At 36.2% G+C, this 21,015-nt stretch overlaps 2 protein-coding genes across 2 annotated transcripts; both read left to right on the top strand.

Moving 5' to 3' along the window:
- Positions 1-6,321: 6,321 nt before the first annotated feature.
- LOC142632757 (uncharacterized) lies at positions 6,322-7,430 on the top strand. Its single transcript, XM_075807102.1, has 2 exons — positions 6,322-6,874; positions 7,135-7,430. The coding sequence occupies exons 1-2, from the start codon at positions 6,322-6,324 to the stop codon at positions 7,428-7,430; spliced, it is 849 nt and encodes a 282-aa protein (XP_075663217.1).
- A 10,708-nt stretch (positions 7,431-18,138) lies between these two features.
- LOC142632756 (uncharacterized) lies at positions 18,139-18,528 on the top strand. The gene has a single exon (XM_075807101.1). It carries the CDS (start codon positions 18,139-18,141, stop codon positions 18,526-18,528), a length of 390 nt encoding a protein of 129 aa, XP_075663216.1.
- The last annotated feature ends 2,487 nt before the right edge of the window (positions 18,529-21,015 follow it).

The raw sequence follows: 21,015 nt of genomic DNA, 5'->3' as shown, positions 1-21,015 counted from the left end.
AAACATATTGTGTTAAGAGGTCTAAAACTTTACATTATCAAAATATGCTCTTGATTCTTTCATTGTTACTATAATCTGTTTCTTAGTTTTAAAGATTTGCATGTACTAAACTAATTTTTTTTCAAAATAAAACGGATCTACATCTTCTTAGATGTAGATCTGAATTTTTCTTCAAAATAAAATGGATTTACATCTTCCTAAGATGTAGATCTGAATTTTTCTTAAAATAAAAACAGGTTTTGTATCTTTTTTAGATACAGATCTAATTTTTAATGCATGCAGATTTTTTAAAATAAAGAAAGAGATCATGAATTGTTGTTTGTTTTATTTGAGTCATGTAACATAAAATTATTTTATGAATGAGATCCTCTACATAAAAAAAAAAAACATATCTTTTTCAAATATAAAAACGGATCTAATTTTTCTGTTATATAAAAAAAAACATTTTTTTATCATCACAAAAACAGATTTGATCTTTTACAAAACTCAAAACCATTTGTTTTATCTCTTAAAAAATAGATCTGATTTTTTTTAACAAACCAAGAGACTTTGTGTTTTTATCTCTTAAAAAAAACAGATCTGAATTTTTTATTTCCAAAAACCATTTTTTACACATACAAAATAGATTTGATCGTTTATAAGTCAAAAATCAAAATTTTCTTTATCGTTAAAACAAATCTGATTTTTTTTAAACAACAGAGGATACATTCATAAATAGTTTTATGTTGTTTAGTTTATTTTACAAGTTCAACATATCATTCATGACATGCATAAAATGGTACATTGGTCACAATAGTCTAGAAGACCAGACTCTGTTTGGGCGGAATGGGTGCCTAACACCTTCTCATTCTGTAACCTAGCTTCCGGATTTAGATTTTTTGGTTAAGTAAATATAGCTTTCTCTTTGTTTTTATTTTGGGTAGATTATAATTAGGACAAAAAGCCATGTATATTTGGTAGATTGTAACTAAAACCCAAAACCATGTTAAGTTCAAATTTTCAAATTTTTATTTTTATTCAATCAATGAAACGAAACAATTCAATCATGTATTTTTATTTAGTTTTTCTTATTTTTTGTACATAAAAAATAAGTGAAAATTCCATACCACTTACCCAAAAAGAGAGGTGTCCTAAAAAGCACAAAAAAAAATCTCTCTCTCTCTTTTTTGAGTGGCACTCACAAGCGAGGTCTCAAAAAAAAAAAAAAAAAAATATATATATATATATATAATGTATTTTAGACAGAATAAATATATATTTGAGAGAGTTTACATGTCTCTTTTTTGAGAGAGTTTCAATTAAAAATGAGTCAAGCTTGAACATGTAATTTTATTTGGCGATAATCTCGATTTTGACTCGTGCATGAAATAAAATTAAATGAACAAATTTGAATGTTTAATACTCAGATTAGAGCATTCACAATGGCCCAGCTATATGCCAAATGTAAGCATATTTTAGCATTTAGGCCTAATAACTATCAACAGCAAAAAGGCTAAACATGTAAACTTGTAAAAAAATTTACCATAGTGCTGCAGTACCATTATAAATGTATGATGGTACTGTAGCACTATGCCAAAAGTAATATTAATATTTTATTCCTGCTTTTCTCTCTCATCTCTCATCTCTCTCTCTCTCTCTCTCTCTCTCTCTCTCTCTCTCTCATTTCCCTCTCATCTCATCTCATCTCAGCCTCCCTCCCTCACTCTCTTCCCACCCTCTCTGTCTCAGTCTCTCTATCCTTCCTCATTCTCAAATCGGAGCTTAGTTTTTTTTTTTTTGGAGAACCAAATAGTCCTCACTCTTAGATCAACATGGAGCTTAGATCGGTGTGGATTGTGAGATATCTCCATTAAGTGAAATGGAAAACAAATCGGTAAGTTATGGTTTGGGTAAGTGATTGTTCTGATTTGGTATTTGTTGGGTGGTGGGTTTTTCGGTGGGTTTTTGGGTTGATTAGGGTGTGACCAAAGCTGGGTGTGTGTTGTGATGTGTGTGTGGGTTTGGATTGGTGGAGATTTATGGGTTTCTTTGTGGGTTTTTGGGTTGATCTGGGCGTGATCGGAGCTGGGTGTGTGCTGTGATGTGTGCGTGGGTTTGGATCGGCGGAGATCGGAGATCATGCTATGATGTGTGCTATGTGTGTGGCTTCATCGATAGCTTCGATGGTGATTTTTTTAAAAATGGGTTTGCTGGGATATGTGGGGTTTTGGCTTGGTTTGAACTGATGCTTTGATAGGGTTTTTTTTTTTTTTTTAATGTGGTTTTGGTTTTGGTTTGATGGTCAGGTGGGTGGTGTTGGGATATGTGGGGGTGACTGTGTGTTGGTGGTGGCGTGGTGGCCATGGGGGTGATTGTATGTTAAACTGTTTTGGCCGATGCCAGAGGTTGAGGGATAAAGAAAGGAAAGGGAGAGAAAAAGAGAAATAGTAAAAAAGAAAAAAGGAATAAAAAAGAATATTTAAATAAAATGGGAAAAAATAGAGTTTTAGGATGTTGGGTGTGTTGTAAAATGGTATGGTATAATTGATAAAGTAGTTTTTGAGATGGTAAAATAGGATGGGATAGCATTTCTTATTGTGGACGCTCTTAGAGCATTCACATCAAAGATGTGAAAAATGCTAAATATCTATTTTAGCACCAAAAACCACTAAAAAGCCCTCAACATCAAAGCTGCTAAACCTAAATTTTTTTAGCACTTAGCTACAGTCTACTGTAGCTAGATGTTATACAAAAATAATATTATTTTATTTTTTCTTTCACGTGGTCTTTCATCTTTCTTTTCTTCTCCACTCATCTCCATCTCTCTCTCTCTCTCTCTCTCATCTCTCTCTCCTCACCACTAAGAACATTTTTTCTTCTCTCTTTTCTTGCTTAAGGATGTGCAATGGGTTTTATGGGTTGTGAGAGTGGGTGGCAACGACAGTTTTTGGTGGGTCTCACGGTGGTTCAGTTCGTAGGTGGTGGAGTTTGTGGTGGTTGTGGTATGAATGGTTGGATTTGTGGTGGTTGTGGTATGGGTGGTGGGCTTGTGGTGTGGGTAGTGGGTTTTTGGTGGGTTTGTGGTGTGGGTGGTGGGTAGTGGGTTTGTGTGGTGGGTTTGTGGTACTTGTGGTGTGGGTGATGGGTGTGGGTGGTGAGTTTGTGGTGGAGATGAATAAAAAAAAAGATAAATAGATGATGAATAAAAAATGAATGAAAAAAATAAGGTTATGTTTGGTAACAGTTTTTGTTTTCTATTTTCAAAATTTTGTTTTTGAGAATATAAAGAAAAAATAATTTTCTTGTATTTTTGAAATCAAAAACTTGTTTGGTTAGTTGAAATTAAAAAAATAGTTTTTTGAAGAAAAAAAAATAGAAAATACTAAAATATGTTGTTATTAAGATTTGAACTCTAATGATAACTCATTAAACGAGTTAGATTCATTAAATTAAATGCGTATTTTTATTGAGTTTTAAAAATTAGAAATTGAAAACAGCCTTTTGAATGTTTTCAGTTTCCTTTACAAATTGAGTTTTGAGAATAATTTTTGTTTTCTGTCTGTTTTGGGTTGCCAAATAAGTTTTTTAGTTTTAAAAATAAAAAATTGTTTTTAAAACAGAAAATAAGAGGAAAAAACAGTTACCAAACAAACCCTAATATTTTCATGAAGTGGTAAAAAAATATAACCTTTGATGTTGAGTATATTATAAAATGGAATGTTAAAATAAATAAAATAGTGTTTGAGATGCAAAATGCTATATTTTTTGACATGTTTGATGAAAATGCTCTTAGCTCAGCTCGTATACAGTCCTAAAACAACACTTCAAGCTATAGTGCATAATCAAAACTAATTACTACCACATCAATTTGCCAAAAATGTATATTTTATCATTTTTACAACTCTCTCTCTCTCTCTCTCTCTCTCTCTCTCTCTCTCTCTCTCTCTCTCTCTCTCTCTCTCTCTCTCTCTCTCTCTCTCTCTCTCAATTGAAGCATGGGATGGTCATCTTTAGCCATGGGTGGTTGTTGTTAGGCATGTGATGTCTGTCGTTGGGCATGTAGGAGCCAAGTTGGTCATTGGGTGGCTGATTTGGTTGTGAGATGACTAATCTTTGCATCGAGTGGCCAATCTAGGTTATGGGTGGCCACAAATAGAATGGTGATTGATCTTGACCGTCCAATTCATTTGTAATTAAAATATAATAAATAGATAAATAATATTTAAATAGAGTAACCCAAAAAAAAAAAAAGTGGCTTTTAAAGTTAACTTTAGCTAAAATTTTAGCAAGTCCAACGCAAATGCTCTTATTCTTCTTAGCAAATCATATAGTTGAACCAATCATATAAATATTTTTTTTTTTGGAGGGGCATATCATATAGTACTTGTTGTTTAATTTTTGAGTTTATTCAATATTGTAAAATACAAAACTAATCTTAGATTGTTATTTTTACATTAAAAATAGTATGCATTTTTTTTTATGATAAACGAAAATATGATTGGTATATGGTTTATAGACAAATAGCATATAAACTAAAACTATAATTCAAACTTGATTTACATTATATTGAAATGACACTCCTTCCAAATGCTTGTACAAATGACATTTCTCCCTTGAAATTTCTATAGAAATATCTTATCTAACTTTCTTAACTGAATATTTCATTTAAAAAAGAAAAAGAAAAAAAAATTCTTGCTTGTTTATAGAAACCTTAAAGAGGAAAGTGTCATGCATACACAAAATTTCATCCATACTTTGATTAAGAATCTTAATTTTTTAAGAATATATGGAATATTTCATTAGAAAACTCATAATTTGAAACATCATGGTCTTATTTAATGCGTTTACACAAACCTCTTATTTCTTGAAATGTTTGATGGAGTTTCATTTCCTGAAATATCAAGGGAGGTCAGGGTAATTTATTCTTATTTTTTTGATTGATTCATAGTTTGATTGAATTAATTGTATTATTTGCCAAACATCCCTTAAAAATAGTGTAGAAACTGTATGAAAAGATATTTTTTGTAGGGATGAAGGGCCCAGATATAGGTATTGGGTTGTGGGCCATGTCTGAGGACATCAGATGGCCCGAGGACAGGTAAATACTAATTAAGGTATACAGGTGAATGAGCCGTGGAGGAAGTTTGGTCATAAGGAGCTGAAGATGTTGTCCAAGGAGAAGTGCCTCCTCAGCTAAGCAGAGCAAAGGTTGAAGGTCCGACCCTCCGTCAAGAATAAGGCAACAGACAATCGTGCTGGTAAGGATAAACATTAGGTAGGGATAAGACAAAAGAGAGTTGGGAAACAACCTTACAGCTACCCACAGAGTTGGGAAACAGCCTTACAACTACCCACGGAGACTTCAGGAAGGTGCTAATGGGACAGGCCAGCAATCTGCTCTACACGTGAAAGGTTGAGATTGAGGAAGGGAGGGGAATGTAAGGGAAAAAAACCCCATTACAAGGGGATCATCAGAAAATCTAAGGAAAAATCACTATAGACACAAGAACTGTAGTTTTGTATAAGTTTAAGAGAGATTTGTAAGAACAAACCATCCTTGGACTTTGCCGAGGAGAACTTTTCTTGAATAAAACTGTTGTTCTATTCTTTCTAGCATTAGCTAACCTACTGCGATTACAATCTACTTAACTCATTGAAAATTCACCGTTAAGCTCATTCTCTAACAAATTCATTGTTTTTGGCTCTTTGGACCATTGACCCTCCATTTGGGCTTTAGCACCAAATCGTGTCCTTACAATTGGCGCCGTCTGTGGAGATTTGAACATTCTTGAGTTCATCTAACCATGGTAGGTTCAGGGCCAAATCGTGAAGAATCTGTGGGATCCCAACGTTAAGATCAATTTCTTAGTCTTGAACAAAGGAGAGATTGTGAAGTTAGCGTACACGCCACGCATACAAGTAGGAGCCATTCTAGAAGTGGGAATCATGCATCCCGTGGAGAAAGCACCAGAAACATAAAATTGGAGATAGACCATTTACGGAGGAAGTTACGCCGTAAGCAATGGAGAGGGATTCCTTCAAGCTTAAAGTCTCCCTCTGATGGTGATGATGATAGTTACAGGCCTAGGTCAGGGATTTCTCCCAGTAAATCTTTCTCTTGCGATGAGGATTGCCATCATAGGCGAAGAAGCAAAAGCTCAACTCGTAGAGGCCTGGGCAATGATGCTATGAGTAGGGCATTGAGCCAAATAAGCTAATCAGAGAGGATCTAGGGTGGGGATAGTTGTGGTATCCCCAAACAAGATCACTATTGCGAAATCTTTAAGGTTGGGTTTCTCGGCCACGAATAATGAAGTCGAGTACGAAGCTTTGTTGGTAGGAATGGCCATGGTTCAGAACATGGGAGGAAAGATAGTGGAAGTGTTCGTAGATTCAAGGTTGGTGGTAGACCAAGTACATGGAGAATTAGAGGCTAGGGATTTGAGAATGCGAGGATATTTGAATAAAGCTAGGCGCTTGCAGTTAGGTTTTGAGTTTTTTACTTTGCAGCAAATCCCGAGGAGCAAAAATACTCATGTTGACTCTCTGGCTACTTTGGCAACCTTTTCTAAACAAGGCTTACCTCGAGATATACTCATTGAGGATTTGCATAAGCCTACCAAGGAAAAAAAGGAGAAGGTCCAAGTTCACCAGGTCATGGTCGGTCCTAGCTGGATGGATCCTTTAATTTTATTTCTCAATGAAGGTACTCTGCCTGATGAGAAGGGGGAGGCAGATAAGGTACAGAGGAAAGCTCCTCCTTTCTGGTTGTCCGAGGAGCAAAAGTTGTACAGACGTTCTTTTTCTAGACCATACTTGCTATGTGTCCATCCCGAAGCAGTGGAGCCACTTCTGGAGGAGTTGCATGAGGGGATCTGTGGAAGTCATATAAATGGTAGGTCACTAGCCCATAGGGTCCTCACCCAAGGGTATTGGTGGCTATGCAGAAAGAAGCACAAGAGTATGTGAAGAAGTGTGATTAGTGCCAAAGATTTGCTCCGAGCATTCATTAGCTAGGGGGAGTCCTCAATCCTCTGTCTAGTCCATGTCCATTTGTTCAATGGGGCTTGGACATTGTAGGACCATTTCCTAAAGTTGTAGGAAATTAAAAACGGCTTTTGGTCGGAATTGATTATTTCACAAAGTGGGTGGAAGCGGAGCCACTGTCTAATATTAGAGATCTGGATGCAAAGAAGTTTGTATGGAAGAATATTGTCACTCGGTTTAGGATTCCTCACACCCTCATCTCAGATAATGGACTCCAGTTTGACAGTAAAACCTTCAGGAGGTATTGTTGTGAATTAAGCATTAGAAACAGATACTTAACTCCAGCTTATCCACAAGGAAAAATGCAGGTTGAGGCAGTCAACAAAGTTATATTGAATGGACTTAAGAAAAGGTTGGATGAGGCAAAAGGAAGATGGGTGGAAGAGTTGCCACATGTTCTCTAGACATATCGAACTACTTCTCGTCGGTCAACAAGGGAAACACCCTTCTCAATGACTTACGAGACCGAGGCAGTGATCCCTTTAAAAACCAGGTTCCCAACATTGAGGACGAACATGTTCACCCCTGAAAACAATGATAAGTTATTGAAGAGAGGCCTAGATTTGGTTGATGAAAGAAGGGAAGTAGCTATGGTTCAACTGGCATATTATCAGTAGAAGCTTAAGTAAGGATATGACACGAAGGTGAGGGAAATGCCTTTGGCCCCAGGAGACTTGGTGTTGAGAAAGGTTGTGGGCACGGTGAAAAACACCTCTTTAGGGAAGTTGAGACTCAATTGGGAAGGGCCATACCGCATCACCTCAATGGCTGGTATAGATGCTTATTTTTTGGAAAATTTAGATGAAAATATTGTGCCACGCTCGTAGAATGTAAATAACCTACGAAGATATTATTATTAATGAAAGGCATTCTTGCCACATTTTTATTTATATTATTATATGTTGTTATCTTATTCATCTAAGTATTAAACAAACCTTGGTCATGTCTGGTTCCTTGGACTATATACCTTAGGTAAATTAATACTTCCTATTTACTTAAGTATTAAACAGAACATTGGTCATGCCTGGTTCCTCAGACCACATATCTTGGGTAAATTAATACTTCCTATTCACCTAAATATTAAACAGAACCTTAGTCATGCCTAGTTCCTTGGGCCGCATACCTTGGGTAAATTAATACTTCCTATTTACTTAAGTATTAAATAGAACCTTGGTCATGCCTGGTTCCTCGGACCACATACCTTGGGTAAATTAATACTTCTTATTCATCTAAGTATTAAATAGAACCTTGGTCATGCTTGGTACCTCGGACCACATACTTAGGGTAAATTGATGCTTGGGCTATCTGTGATGGATCATGAAGACTCTTGTTGCAATATCCTAATGGAAGAAATGTCCATGAGCATCACTTAAAGCATTTGCAAGTATATCCATGAAGTATTCTTGGCTGGTAAATAAGATTTCATTAAACTGTATTCCTCAGAGTTGAGGATAGAGTCTTGAATCACATTTAATCTCTTAAGCCATCTAATTCAGGTACACAGAGTGTGTTTTTAAGTTAGATTGCAAAGTTTTAAGTGTCAATTCCCTAGAAAGTTAATTTATTGTATTACCAATTGTATGAAACGTAATAGCTAGATTGCAAGTTCTATAGACATCTATCAAGGTTAAGGGCAAAGTTGTATTTTGTTAAGTTATGCCTACATCAATTAAACAGTGACTAAGAACAAAATAATGTCTTGTTTTACCTGAATAAGACGAAGTATAAAGAAACTCAACGACTCTTCATTAGATGAAGCCTAAAAAAGGCAAATAAAGCACACGTTTAAGAACGAAAAGTAATAAATACAAGTAAAAGGAACATAAAAAAAAAAGTCTTGCAAAGTCTGAGTAGAGTCCTAAGTAGTCTTAGGAGGAGGAGGATTGGCTTTCACTACAGTCTTCGCAAGCACCCTAGGCACTGTTGTTTGGGTTGTACCCTTGCCCTTGGAATCCTCCTTGGCAATGAAGGGAAGGGTGACCAATACCAGTTCCTGGCACTAGGAGGCTCCCTTCTCCTTGGAGGTGTCCTTGGGTGCATAAGGAAGCTTGGCTAGCTCTTTTATTGGCTCCTTATCCTATTCCATGGCCCCAGTTTGGTTGGCCTTTTTAGGAGGAAGGGTTGAAGTTGGGAAAGCACCGGTGGAGGCAGCTTGGCTAAACTCTGAATCTTGGGGAACAACCTCGGCTTGGAAGCGTGAGGGACCAGCTATTCTGAGGGTTGGGGGATAGAAGGCATTTTCTGCCCTCCTTAGTGGGGATGAAGCATCCACCCCAACCTGGTTTAGTGCTTCATGCCACACTTAGAGGCAGTAGCCTCTGATAAGTTTTGCGCTGGTCCTCTGCTTGCTTCTCCACCTCGGCTAGAGCTGCCTTTGCACTCTTTTTTTCGCGATTTGCCTTAGTCAACTTGACGTTGAGGTCCTTAACCCTTTGTTCAACAATGGTGAATGCTTCCACAGCATCTATACGCCCCCTCCTCCTCCTCCTTCATCTGTTTGTGGGAACTGTCTACTAGCTCCTTGACGATGTGCGTTGTTTAGATTGCCTACCAAAGAAAGAAAGAAGTTTAGATAAAGTAACAACAATGTTTAGTAAAAAAAATGGCAAAGAAGAAAATTTACCATTGCCAAATCCATTTTCAGGGTCAGAAACACTTCATGTTTCCTTAACGTCCTTAAGTCTGCCATATCTTGAGGTAGCAGTAATGGTTGCTTTAGGGCATTGGCCACGTAGCCCGCCTTCCCCTTCTGGAATTCTCTGATAGAAGAGTCTAGGGGGAGTGGAGCCATATCTAGCTTAAAGAGGGGGGGGGGGGGGGGAGGTCCCAAATTGGCATCCTAAAGCAGGGGTTAGGTCCTTTTTCTACAAGTGCCCTTTCGCCCAAGGATTTATTTTGGGCCCCTCTAGCCATTTTTGCGGGTTCCTTGGTGGGGATAACCTCCCCTTCTTCAACCACGTCTTTACCTTTCCAATCCCACTTTCTTTTCTTGTTCATCGGGTCAGGCTGGGAAGTATGGGCGGGAAGGGGAGTGGGAGGTCTGGTCTGAATGGCCACCTCGGGCACCGATCCTTCTGCATGGGATCCAAGGAGCTCCAGCAAGCTCATCTTTTGCTTCCTCTGTAGCACCATTCCTCTGTTGCTGGCATGAGCATGGGGAAGGTGACTAAGGGCAACCTCTGTAGATTCTAGGGAATGAAGCTGGTTGAAGACTTCGAAATCTTCCTCGAAGTCTGAAACCTCTACTACTTGAGTTGTTTCTTCAAGATTTGTGTGAGAAGATGTGGCCTCTTCATCGGTGATACGCTGAGAAGGAAGTTCTACTAGTTGAATGACTTTAGGAGTGGGATCAGTAGTGAGGAAACCGAGCACTACAATGTTGATTTGGTGCAACCGAGAATCCTTTGCTTTGATCATGTACTTAAAGGCCTGGAAACTACTGGAGATGGGTTGATATCCGAGGATGAGGTGAGCTGGCCGTAGTTGCCTATCCGTATGTACGAATATCTCTGATCGAAGTATCCTCGTCAAGTTGGGTTTGTTGACGAGGTTGAGGTTGGGGATGTTAAAGTGTTTATCTGCAAAAGTTCCACCATCAAAGTCACTGTTAGAGTAGAAAGTCATTGAATAGAGATAAGTAAATTCATGAATAGCAAAGAAGAAAATAGGAATGTGTTAATAACAAATGGGTAGTGTCATAATAGTGAACCTAAACCTAAGTACCCCACTTGGTTTCTCGTCTCGCACCGAGCAATGAAGTCCATCGTGCCATTCCCCCAAGACAATTAGGAAGTCTTTGTCCATACCCTTGTTAGTATCGGGGAGACATGATATGAGCCTAACTTTAGGGACCCTGGTTTTGAGGTAATATCCCTATCCTTTAAGGTGCTGACAGTTATAGACCCAATTAACATCGTGATGGGTGAGGTTTACACCCATCTTTTCATTAAGGGCATCTACACTTCCTAATATCCTAAACATATTTGGGGCACACTGGGTCGGGCAGAGTCTGTGGGCTAGTAAAAAATCCCTAGTCACTCTACCTATGGGGATCCTCATCCTTCCCTCTATAAAAGCAATCATAGGGATTGCCACCTCCCCTTTCAATCTATTAGTATGCCATTCTCCTTGACGGCAGTACTAGATCAAAACCCTAGCAAGTATGTGGTATTGGGCTTTAAAACTTTCTATACGCTCTGAGGTGTCCTAATCTAGCGAATCTATCCATTTGAAAAGTACGTGAAGGTGTTGGAGTGATGAGGTGTAATTCAAATAGGCCGAGGAAGAATAGGTCCTAAAATTAAGAAGAAGAACTGGAGGTAACTTATGAAAGTACGGAAGGGTTCCTCAGGCTGATTCTTGAGAGTTGAAGATGGAAAAAGTGGAATAGCCAAAATCTTCATGCAGTATATATAGGGGTGGGAAAAGTAAGCGGGAGAGTTCCTGCCCAAATCCCCATAAAACTTCTCCACCGTAGGATCTTCATCACACTGTAGAATCTTCATCACACTATAGAACATGGGGGACAAGGTGCCGTATGAAATAAATGTTGAAGCGTCCCAGATGCCGAAGTGTCAGGAGCGTGCCTCTTTGCAGTTGAAAAGACACTTGCACAGAAAGAAGTGACATAAGAGTGGGGAGGGTGATTGCCAAAATGATTGAAATCCCATTTTTTCCCGAGGATCAAAAGAGTGGAATTTCGAGGGGCTATTGTAGGGATAGAGGACCCAGATATAGGCATTGGGCTGTGGGCCGTGTTCGAGGACATTAGATGGCTCGAGGACAAGTAAATACTAATGAAGGCATACAGGTTAATGAGCTGTGGAGGAAGTTTGGTCATAAGAAGCTGAAGATGTTGTCTGAGGAGAAGTGCTTCCTCGACTAAGCAGAGCAGAGGTCGAAGGTCCGACCCTTCGTCAAGAACAAGGCAACAGACAATCGTGCTGGCAAGGATAAAATCAGGTAGGGATAAGACAAAAGAGAGTTGGGAAATATCTGAGAAGAAAGCTGCTACCATCGTATTGAATGCTTTGCAGCTAACTCCTTGGTCAATTAATGTGGAGGTGATGTATGAATAGTAACATTCAGCCTTACAGCTATCCACAGAGACTTCAAGAAGGTGCTGACAGAGAATCATAATTTCAGTAAGCTTTTTATGCGATAAGCAAACGTAAAATGTTTCCCGGGCTGGGAGCAAAGCTTATTAAATGGCTATGGGTTGAATTCAATTCAAACATTCATAAAATTCAAATTTAAAAAAAAAAAAAAAGGTCCCTAGCCGAAATCTTTGAACAAACATGTGTTCATAATTCTTCTGCTAATTTCAATATCTGAAAGGTCTATTTGGATACCGCTTAATATAGTCCAAAGTTTATGTTGTATTCTTTTGTGAAAATTTTAGAAAAATGAACCTTGGATTGTATTTATTTGCATCTCTTAAATACAATCGGAGGTTCATTTTTCTAAAATTTTCACAAAAGAATAAAACATAAACAAGATTCCATAAACCAAACATAAACCTTAGTTCGGTTAGTTGCACCAACCTGTACTGCTTGTGGTAAAGTCCCTCATTTTTCTTTTCTTACTGTAATTATTGGTTCTTGGGTCATTTTGAATTAAAGTGAACCTTCCCACTATCTTGATCATTCCCTTGGCCATGATAATCACGTGGTGATGATGTTCAAATTTTCATGTGGTCTTGACATTCTTGGTATGTTATGTTAATGATCTAAGTATCAAAGGGTGTAAGACGTGCTTGTATCAAACTTTGTTTTTAGCCTGGATTCATGTTAGTAATATAAACGTATCAAATTTAGCTGAATTTGGGCAATCTTGTCATTAGTTGTACAAATAGTTGCTTCTTCAAGTAGATATGGTATTGATGTATTTTTCTTCATACTTGTGCAAATATGAGATTGGTGGCAAAAAGACATTTTTTGTGGCGCTACTTGAACTCAATTTCATTTTTTGTAATGTATGGAAGACATCATTTATTTATATATTGTTGTAATTACTTTGTGAACAATTTACTTCAATGGTTTTAATAGTATAATGGTTCTCTATTTCCATTTTAGATTGTATATGGATGATTTGTTTTTGGATGTAGTTAGAAATGAATGGTTGATTTGTTTATAGATGTGGTTGGAAATGAACAGGTTAATGTAAGGTAATGACAAGCAAGTGTAAAGAATATTAATAAATTTTTTTAAAAAATAGTGATGAAAATGACGTAGATGTCATTGACCAACAGTTGAGGAGCAAAACCACACGTGGTAATAAGATGAGCTGATGACAATTTGACAATGAACTCTCCTTTTCGCAAGTCATGAAGGCATTACACGGCTCCTCATGCATGTGTCTCGCTCAAGAATGTTACTAACCATCGTGGGATAGGTTTAGGGTTAATTAGGCTATGGATACATATATTTTTTCTGTGCTAAAATTAGGCGATATGGATGGGTCAGCGTTGGTTGAAGCATTGAATCAAGTGATGCAATCGTCTAAGGCCCCTGTTTGTATTATATATATATATATATATATATATATAATATTTATCTATATATTTTAATTAAAAATTTAAGTTCTTTTATTGGTCAATAGAATGCATTAAAAATGGCACATTATATCCTAAAATATAAAATAGAAAAAAGAGGCCCCACAGTACAGTACACTACACAATACCACACGCATGGCTAATAGCAGTAGCACACTTTCCATTTTAATTTTTTTGGTAGAAAAGGAAAGTATTACAAGACTACTAAAAGTAAATAGAATCAGGACATAGCCTGTTTAAGAACAGACCCTGGCTATCAGCCTCAAAAGTTTTCAAAATGTCCACAGGCAAATTGGAATACAAAATAAAATCTGGAATTTGTAAACAGCGTAATCTAGCTAGATGATCAACGCACATGTTGGCCTCTTGGAAGACATGCTTAATACGATACTGGGGAAGATAGGTAACCAACTGTCTGCAGTCATCAAAAAGACCAAAAACGACAGTGTTAGAATAATCCGGATTGGTGAAGGCGTCAACTAAGGCTTTAGCATCTAATTCTATAATGAGAGCAGTCACATTCATCTGTTGACACTTGACACAGCAGGGGACCCCGAAGAGCCCATAGCTCCGGCTGCTCCGCAAGGAAGCTGTTAACTTTCCCAATTTTTCTTGCAAAGCACACTGTCCATAGCATGCCAGCACACACAGCCATGCGACCCACGACCCCACACGCTAAAACTAACTTTCCTATGACACTAACCCACCCACTGTAGCATAAATAGTCTTTTTTACTTTATTATAAATTATCATACCAATTAATAAAATCTTATTTAAGGTCTACTAAAATTAAGTGAATTAGTCATATTATTGATTGAAAAAAGAATGTTAGAGAAATTTAAAAACAAAAACTTAAGTAGTTATTTTACATCTCAAAAGGCAAGAAAAATAAATTTAAAATTTAAAATAAAAAAATTTAATAAATATTTAAAGATTAAAAAAAAAATCTATTTAAAATTTTCATCGGGCCCCAAAGTTGTTGAATCGGTTTGGGGTAAAAGCTATTTAACACATTGGACATACCACATAAAGTGTTCCACATGTCCGTAGGCCTAGACGAAAGAACATAACAAGTGCAATTTGGAAAATTTAGGGGAATGACCGTAGCCACGGAAAGTGTATGTATATACTTGCAACAACCAATTGGATTTTTCATATATTAAACAACCGAAGCACCAAACCTTATATGTACTTCAGAAACAAAGTGCATACAGTATTTATTTAGGGTTTTTATTTATTTAATTTTATGTAGTTAATGTAGTGACGAAACCATGATTTCAAGGGGAAAAGATTGAAGATAAAAATTAATATAAAAATAATAATTAATATCAAAGTAGGAGTTGAGACTTATCATTGTAATGCTAAAGGTAATTCATCATTTGATTATTTAAAAAATAAAATTAAAAAAAAACTAAATTAAGTTAGAAGTATAAAAAGTATGATAATATACATGAAAGTTTTAAAATGTTTTATGTGTAATTGTGTACCAAGATTTTTCAAAGGGATTGTATGATGTTTTTATTTTTAAATTAACTTAAAAGTATTAATATTATTTATTCTTTCTATCTTAGCTTTCATTTCCAACTATCAAAAGTTGTAGGAGAACATTTTAAAACAACAACAAAATTAGATAAAATTTGGCATATTGGTAAGGAGATGTCGTAATAATATGCCATTTTCTTAATTTAAGACTATATATAGAACATTTTTTTTTTTTACTTTTTTTTTTTTTTTGAGAAACACACACACACACACACACACACACACACACACATATATATATATAGGGGAATGAGGATGAGATAAGGAAATACACTCTCAAAAAAAAAAAAAAAGGCACACAACTTCTTTATGAAATATTTTCCAACTCACCTAATGTAGTAAAGAAAAATAAATGTTCTATAAATGTTGTGTGCCTGGATTATTATTTGAAAAAGTTTGACATCATGGTTTTTTATTTGGGGTAGGGGGGGCAATTGCACCCTTGGTTTAAATGGTTGGAAGTTCAAAGGTTCAGATTAGGATTATTGGATATATATTTTGTCAAATTTGCAATTTGGAGTGAACCCAACCATATGATTTTTGCATTTTTGTTTTGGTCTATTTATTTTTTAAGCAATATGATTTGAATGAAACAAAGCCTTGTGTGATGATGGTGAGCAAATGAAATACCTACAATGGAGACTGTAGTTTTGTTATAGACATTTGAGTAAGAAAGTGACATTGCGCTAATCAAAAGGTTATTCAAATGATAAGGTTATTCAAATGAAATACCCACAATTTTTATTTTTATTAAAAGCATCTTTGGAGACAATTAAGCCCACGAAAAAGTCCAAAAGAGTTGCTGAAGCTATCTGATATTGGGCTAGCACAGCTTGAATTAGGTTGTAAAATGGACCGTTAAATCCTTTACATATGTGCTCTTAAACTTTAAATCTTTGTTGCTGAGATTTCAGGAAAATTTAGCCCAAAATAAACTGATATTAATTGCCCGTTTGGATACAGCTTTTATGGCTGCGTTTGCGTTTTGCTTCCTTTTTTTTTTTTTTTTTTTTCAAACCCAGCCGCAAGGTTTGACTATTCAGCCATAAACAGTGCACAAATGCACTGTTTATGGGTCCCACAAATTTCACTTTTTAATAACTTTTTCATTAAAAATGGGTCCCACGGTACTAGTCACACATTTAAAAATTATTTTGCTACAGTGTTTTCAGTTTTCAGTTTTTAGTTTCAGCAAAATAAGTTCTATTCAAACGGACTCTAAGTCCACCATGGCCCATGAGCTGAGTACAACAGAGGTAGAATAAAAAAATAAAAAGAGTACAACAGAGGTAAGTGTTACAATTTTTCTTTTTGCTGAACGCATTACAGGCATCTCTTTAATTTTTAAAGGCACATTACAATAGTGATATCTTCTTCTCAGAAAGAAAAAGAAAAAAGTAGTGATATATATATTTTTTTGCTGTTAATAATTTGATAGATATAATAATAGGTGAGGAGAATTTGAATTTTATTTCTACTCGTAGAAAATGGCAAACAATGTCACTGTATTAAAAGACTCCTGACACAATGATATTATCTTTAATTTTCCATCTTGACTAACAAATTTGAATTCCCAGTATGTATAAAGAAAAAACAAACTTCCTGGTAATATGTCATAAAACTTTTTGAATAAAATGACAAAATAAATGTTATTAACTTTAAATTATATAATGAACTGCACGTATGATTTGGACCCATCACCACAATTTCTAAGAAATTATAGTGAAATCTAGTGAGAAGATGAAAAGCACAGGCAGAGTCTACCACATTTCCTTGATCCCACCAAGAAAAGTCTAGCCCCATGTCTTCATATGGACGAACCCTATAGCTGTATCGATTATAATCGGGTGTATTAGCCAATTTCGATGTTCTAATCAATATTGTTATTTTCAAGTATTTTCCTAGAGATCAAGAATGGGTTCTCAAGACAACCCAAAAAAAAAAAAAAAAAGGAGAAAGAAAAACGAGGAGTTTGGTATTCCTTGATCAAGAGAAGTTAGACTAAGGTATAATCTAAGATTATAAAAGGTGAATAATTAAACATGATCGATGAGCATTATTGGTTGTAGACCCCGTTAAAAACATTAATTAACCAATTTTAAGATCGAGTTAGATTAATTATGCAAGCCTTTGGTTAACCTAGTAATCATCAATATCATGTATAGTGGCGAAGCCACTTGAGGACCGAGGGGGCTTGACTCCTCCAAAATTTTTGAAAAAAACTAAAAATTCTTTTTTTGTGTATAAATATTCTAAATAATTTGAAATTTTTTAAATAACCTTATCATTTTGGCTCCCAAACCCGATTATATATATATATATGAAAGTCTAAAAATCTTTTTTTTTAATAAAAAAAACTCTAAAAATAAACATAATTTTTATTTAAATAAAATACAAATCCATAAATACATATGTCAACAAATTACAATATTTAAACATTCGTCATCTTTAAAATGAACAAATAAATGAAGATAAACAGGTTTGGGCTTTTGATCCAAAAGACTTATTTAGCATATAGAGTGCATATTGGGGGGCAGTAGAGTTGTCTCGGTCTGAATGCAGTGGTAGCTACTCAGATGTCAGGCATGAAAGAAGGTTTTGGAAGCTTCTGTTGAGCCTCCCAGTACCTCATAAACTTAGACACTTTGCATGGAGAGCGTGTCGGGATGTTCTTCCTACAAAGTCTAATTTGATGCTCCGAAAGATTTTACAGGACAACACGTGCGAGGAATGTGGGTTGACGGCAGAAACTACTGGTCATTTGTTTTGGTCCTGTCTGCAGGCTCAGGAAATGTGGGCGTGCTCAAAGTTAGTCATCCCTTTTGAAAGGGACATCTGCCTATCCTTCAAAGATCTAATATGGAGATTCCTAATGGGGGAGGCAACCCGGATAGAAGCTGCAGCAAAGGTGGTCACTACTCACTAGTGCATGGAGTCTATGGAACTACTGGAATGAGGTTTGAGTTGGTGGCGTAAGGAAAGTAGGGGCTGAACTGATGAAGAGGACAGTGTAGTATATGGAGGAATTTAATGCAGCAATAAAGTTACCTTTGAGCACACCAGTTCCGAACGCACAAGTCCTAGTATGGGTCCCTCCAACAACACCTTATTTCAAGGTCAATGTGGACGGTGCGACTTTTGCGAAGCGGAATGCTGCAGGGGTCGGGGTAATAATTCGGGATGATAAAGGACGGGTCATAGCAGCGTTAAGCAAGAAGATTCCAGCACCTTTAGGGGCGGTTGAGACTGAAGTGAAAGCATTTGAATCCGGGCTGCAGTTCGCAAAGGACATAGGCATTCAAGATCTTATTCTGGAAGGAGACTCGCTTACCATTTATCACGGTGGGCTTGTCACTACCTCCAACCTCTGTGGATTATGTGGTGAAAGGCCTGCAGTCCTTTTGTAGAGAGTTTCGTCAGGTTTCTTTCTCACATGTACAATGTCAAGGAAATAGGCCGGCCCACCCTTTAGCTAAACATGCTAAGGGCATTGTTGATTATTCTACTTGGATGGAAGAGAATCTTTGTTTCTTTGAATAAGCTTTGAACCATATTGTACTTTCTTTTATTGCTAATTAATAAAGACGTAGTCTTCTCTTCAAAAGAAAAAATAACACATAGTTATGTTAACAATTACCTTAACAAATAAAAGAGAAAAAAAAAAAAATCAAATTTTCATCCCACCACATCTAGGGCTTACTTGGAAAAATTGAAAAGTTAGAAACTTTGTTGATGTGCCGCACCACCAAGTCTCCCACACAGTTGCAGAAACAATCTCTCTCACACAGGTCTCTCTCTCTCTCTCTCTCTCTCTCCATTGGGGACTTGGCCTTTGCGTTCTTCTCGCCACTGTCTTTACCTTCTTCTTTTTTTCAAACTTTTAGTTCTTTCCTTTTCCTCCCTCACATTGCTATTGTAGTTCGTTTAAAAGTAAAAGTTTTGTACTATGTGCAAACTAGAAAAGTGTACGTGTAAGTTAGATTTGAGCTTATATAGAGAAGTGAAATAAGTTATCTAACAGTACATCTACATGAGAAAGCTTGAAAAGATGCAAGTTTTGACATGACACTCAAACAAGAAAGAAAGAAAGAAAGTGATGATAGGACATGAAAAAGACGCACATGTAAACAAGAAGAAGAAACTGATTACTAAAGCAACACAGAAAATACATGGAAAACCCTAAAGAAGGGATAAAAAAAACCACGGTTTGAGCAAGAACACAACATTCTTGCTCTGCTCAGCTTGTATTATATGTGAAAAACGATCAGTTTACAATCAGGTTGTCTTTCTTCCCTATCAACTCTCCACTTTCATCTCAAAATATCTACTTGCGTTCTTGCCTTAATAGTACAGTTGCATGTTCTTCTTATACTCTGAGGAATATGACTAAGTATAAGGACAGGTGTTAAGTCATCATTTTCTCTTTTGAACCTTTTCACAGCTGTGATATTATCTATTGACTAGAGGATAAGAACTGTGCCAACGTGGCATTGGGACCCGTAGGTAGGTAGCTTTGCCACTACTTGAGAGATAAGTCTTAGACATTGAGAGGGATATCAGGAGTACTGTGATTGATACACGTGTCTCTAAGGTGACTCATTATGCATTCAACCAATAAGGGGTGTTCTTATAGTCTCTGACCTTGGAAAGTCACTATATCCCCTTTTTGGTGAGTGTTTAAGTACCGTGTTAGGTGTAAATCTCACTTCCTTCCCAAGACAGTCACGCCTTTAGCATAGACCAAGACAAAATCTCTTAGCTAAAACTTCCTCTCCCTTTTCTCATAGTTGTTCCACTTGTAAAGTCCAGATTCAACCACCTATGCATTCTCCTATGCCTTAATGGTGTTATGTACAAAAAGAAAGAGTGACTCAATTTGTCATTGTCAGTGTCGTGGGCTCTCAATTTGTGAAGCTTTTGTGTCGTGGGCCCTTTATCCCTGATTGTGTAGTGCTTTATCCATGCCCCTAGCTGCGACCGGCCGACCTGCATAACCCATTATTTTTAACTCTTTCCTAGGTTAGGTACTTTGCATTTGCTTTGTTTTGATTTTTTTACATTACTTTTCATTGCTTTCTTTTTTATATTCCTTATAATATATTAATTATTATTATAGTAATCAAAATATTATATATAGTATATAGTATATACTACTATATTAACATGTATTTAATTCTTGTTTATTATTTTTTTTATGCATTGACATTTGAATGATTGTTTGTCTTTTATTTAGCAATCTATGGACTATTAGTATTTTTTAGTATATTTTTTAAATCTCAGTCATTTTATTTAATGAGTGATAATTTGATTTGATAAATCTAGGTTCATGGGCAAGTTTATAACTATTAACTCATTCTTCAAAAAAAATGAAGACGATAATTCAGAAAAAAAAAATTATATATGGCTCTACACAAAGATAAATTCTTGGCTCCGCCACTGATCATGTACAACATATGATGACTCATGAAATGCAGTTAAACAAACTAGTTTCATAATAAAAAATTGGAAGGACTTGAACTTATCAATCTCAAGGTGAACATATCTACTATCAAATAGAAATTAATAGACTGAATAAGCCTATTCTTCATAAACTTAAACTAAAATTACCAAACTTAGCTTCGAGATCCATAGATTTCTTTGATATGGATGTGCTCCAACATAATCTCTAGTCTACGACTTCAAAAACCCACTTAAAGGTTTAAATCCAGCACTTTTAATGACTGGTATGCAACAATTTCAGATCTGCTAGCTCAGATTGAATGTAAATTGATTTTTGGTAGCAACTTTGGGAGCAACACATGCAACCTTTAAATCTATTGTGGGGGTAAAAGTGCTTAAATGCACGTTTGGGTCTTGAACCTGATTAGTTGGTATAAGTCTGTTCAATCAGGGTC

This window comes from Castanea sativa, chromosome 4 (genome assembly GCF_040712315.1).
Source record: "Castanea sativa cultivar Marrone di Chiusa Pesio chromosome 4, ASM4071231v1".
Classification (NCBI taxonomy): Eukaryota; Viridiplantae; Streptophyta; class Magnoliopsida; order Fagales; family Fagaceae; genus Castanea; species Castanea sativa.
Note: the sequence above shows the minus strand (reverse complement) of the source record. Positions and strands in the feature narration are given on the sequence as shown.